Here is a 2,803-nt window from a genome sequence, read left to right as displayed (position 1 = left end):
TCGCGCCTGAGTGACAGGCTAAATGTCTGGTTGAAATCTGGGTGCTGGATGACTACTGTGTGGTTTAATGCTTGATAAAGCATCTTTGGAATGCTGTTGAACACCCTGGAGCTCTAATGCTTGCATGGGAGCTTAGTTATGAACTGTGGGACAGTTGTACAGAGCTGAAATAAGGTCAGATCTGCTGTTAATATTGACACGCAACATATATTTGGACATCCTTGAAGCATTGAAGGTATATGACATGCATTCTTGGCTCCATTCAAGCATACCTAAATCCTAGAAGACAATGCTTTTGAACTGAGATTTTGTAATCCAAATACTCAAATCTGGTCTTCAAATCTAAAAATGAACGCAGTTGTAGATGTGCCCCAAACTTCTTTTCCTAATTCACAAAACACATCTGCAACCATCTTCCTTCTAGTGTGTGTTACATATACACCAATGGAAATAGAATTTGTAAGAGTGACACAACCAGAATCACAATCGCAGTCATCCAAACATTTCAAAGTAACTATTATTTCAAAGCATGCATTGGCGATAGAAAAAGGATTGTTGAGGAGAGTACCTGAAGCCTACCTACTTTACGGTGAAGCCTACCTGCTTCACGGTCGAAAGGTACATAGCATGCTAAGGCGAGTCTACTCTTTCGAGAGTGTTACTTTTTCTTCCCTTGTGTTACCATGTGATGGTTAAAGCGCCTGCATCCCGACGACAGCAAACCACCACAGGCTAAATGGTAACGTGGCGCTGCTGCATACGTAAGCCTAGAGCCACCGACCTAGAGTAGGAGGAAATAGCGATCATCCCTTTCGCTTAAGTAAAGAAGACCGGACCCCAGCCATAAAATGGAGGGCTGATCCTCTTTGAACCGCAGCTGTCTGAATCCGCCGCATTGTCGTCATTCGCACCGCCCAGTTATTCTCATTGCACGGCATTGATGCACGGGTTTTATCAATTTTCGCCAAGAGAGCTTGCCGCTGGGAGATATCTGCGACTGCACTGGCTGGCCCACAACAACGAGCATAAATATATGGGGGATGGAGTAGCGTATTCATGAAGAAAGCAGCGTATTACAGAGAGAGAGAGAGAGCGCAATGGACAAGAACCTGCCGCTGATGATCGCCGGTGGCGACGGAATTATGACTAATATTGGTCATGATGAGTTTCTGCAATACTGCCCCTTGGACCGTAGATGCCATCCCCTTCGGACGTCGCTGGAGGAGCAGAGCCGCGAGTGGACTACCGACCTCTTTAAGGCCCATGGCCTCCCCCACGAGCAGCTACAAAATCTTCTGGACATGAACTACGCCAGCCTGTCGTGTTTGATGTACCCCAGCGGCACCTCAAAGGCCCGCTCCTTCACCCTGGTGAAGCTCCTGCACTGCATATTCCTGCTAGATGACCTCTTCGATGACGGCCAGCACATCCTCGGCCTCAACCTCGAGTGTGCTCGCGCCTTCTGCTCCCGCCAGCTCATGACGATGTTTGGGCCCGCTGCCGTGGCCGCGGCCGGCCTTACTGACGTGTTCCACAGCTCCCTTACGAATGAGCCTAAAGGTATACCATTTCCATAACGAGGCTCAAGGAGGCTTCCATGGGGAGCTCGAATGAGGCTTCCATGGAATGACCCATCTTCTTCATTTACGCTAGGAAAGATGTTTTCACCCCCCCGTTACTTTCATTCCGAGTGTTACAATATCAAAACCTAGCACTAACTTTAAAGAAATACGGGGCGTTTCTTTGATACAGGCATCTCCAAACACCAATCATCCCAACAAGAGTTGGTGATCGAGATGGGAGTGCAGTGGGCAGCTGATATGCAAGCTCAAGGCATGTCGTCTAAGCACTACAAGCGTGTGCAGGAAGCAGTTGTGGACTATCTCACCGGTGTGATGCTTATTGTAGCATTGAGGGAGGAGAACAAGCTCCCTAGCCTCCAGCAATACATCCCCCTTCGTCGTAAGGATGGAGCTGCTAGGATTTGCCTCGTTGCTTGTGAGTTTGACCTTAATATGGAGCTTGACGATGAGGCTTTATCACAACCACTCTTGGAAAACCTATATCAAGCCATGGCTGATCAAGTGCTTTGGATCAATGATGTTCTTTCGTTTAATGCTGAGTACTGTAAAGGGGACTACATCAACCTAATCACAATATTGCACTATCAGAATGACCGAATGATTTCTTGCCCAACTCACAAGATCATGGACTTCCAAGAAGCTCTCTCTCAAGCTTGTGCTATGATCAAGGACAGGGACAAGGATCGTGTACAATTATCTCACAAAATCATTACATGGAATCCATCCTTGCAAGGCTATGTTGAGGCTACTAACGACACCCTCTTTGCAATCATTACTTGGACCCTATGTAGTCTACGCTATAGAGTTTAGTCTAGTGATGATCTCATCAACTAATGTGACTCTACAACTCTCCTTAAATAGAGAAGACATATATGACGACTCATCTAAGCATGGTTGGTAGCCTACCCTACAAAAAAGCTGTACACATTCTTCCATGAATAAAGCCTCATATTAATCACATTACTACTTGTTATTACTCAATGTGGAATATCTATGTTCTATCTCATCTCGTTGCAAAAGTTGCAAATTTATCCAAAATACTGATTAGTTAAAGTCACAAGTAGTGTTACATCTATTTCTTGTCAATCTCCACAATATGCCATAGTGAATTTGTGAAGCTTCTTATATTTCATTTAAGTTGGGGAATCCATTCAAACAAAAATTACTTTTGTAGAATGGTGAGTATCTATTTGTATCAAACCACTACACATAGTATGCAC

At 45.1% G+C, this 2,803-nt stretch overlaps 1 protein-coding gene across 1 annotated transcript; it reads left to right on the top strand.

The window, feature by feature from the left end:
• Nucleotides 1-1,097: 1,097 nt before the first annotated feature.
• LOC148022507 (microbial Terpene synthase-like protein 13) lies at nucleotides 1,098-2,589 on the top strand. Its single transcript, XM_087696553.1, has 2 exons — nucleotides 1,098-1,560; nucleotides 1,753-2,589. Exons 1-2 carry the CDS (start codon nucleotides 1,098-1,100, stop codon nucleotides 2,391-2,393), a joined length of 1,104 nt encoding a protein of 367 aa, XP_087552679.1. The 3' UTR covers nucleotides 2,394-2,589.
• The last annotated feature ends 214 nt before the right edge of the window (nucleotides 2,590-2,803 follow it).

This window comes from Lygodium microphyllum, chromosome 16 (assembly GCF_053477565.2).
Source record: "Lygodium microphyllum isolate KBCC chromosome 16, Lygodium_microphyllum_v1.1.10, whole genome shotgun sequence".
NCBI classification, from domain to species: domain Eukaryota; kingdom Viridiplantae; phylum Streptophyta; class Polypodiopsida; order Schizaeales; family Lygodiaceae; genus Lygodium; species Lygodium microphyllum.
This window is presented reverse-complemented; position numbering and strand designations above follow the sequence as displayed.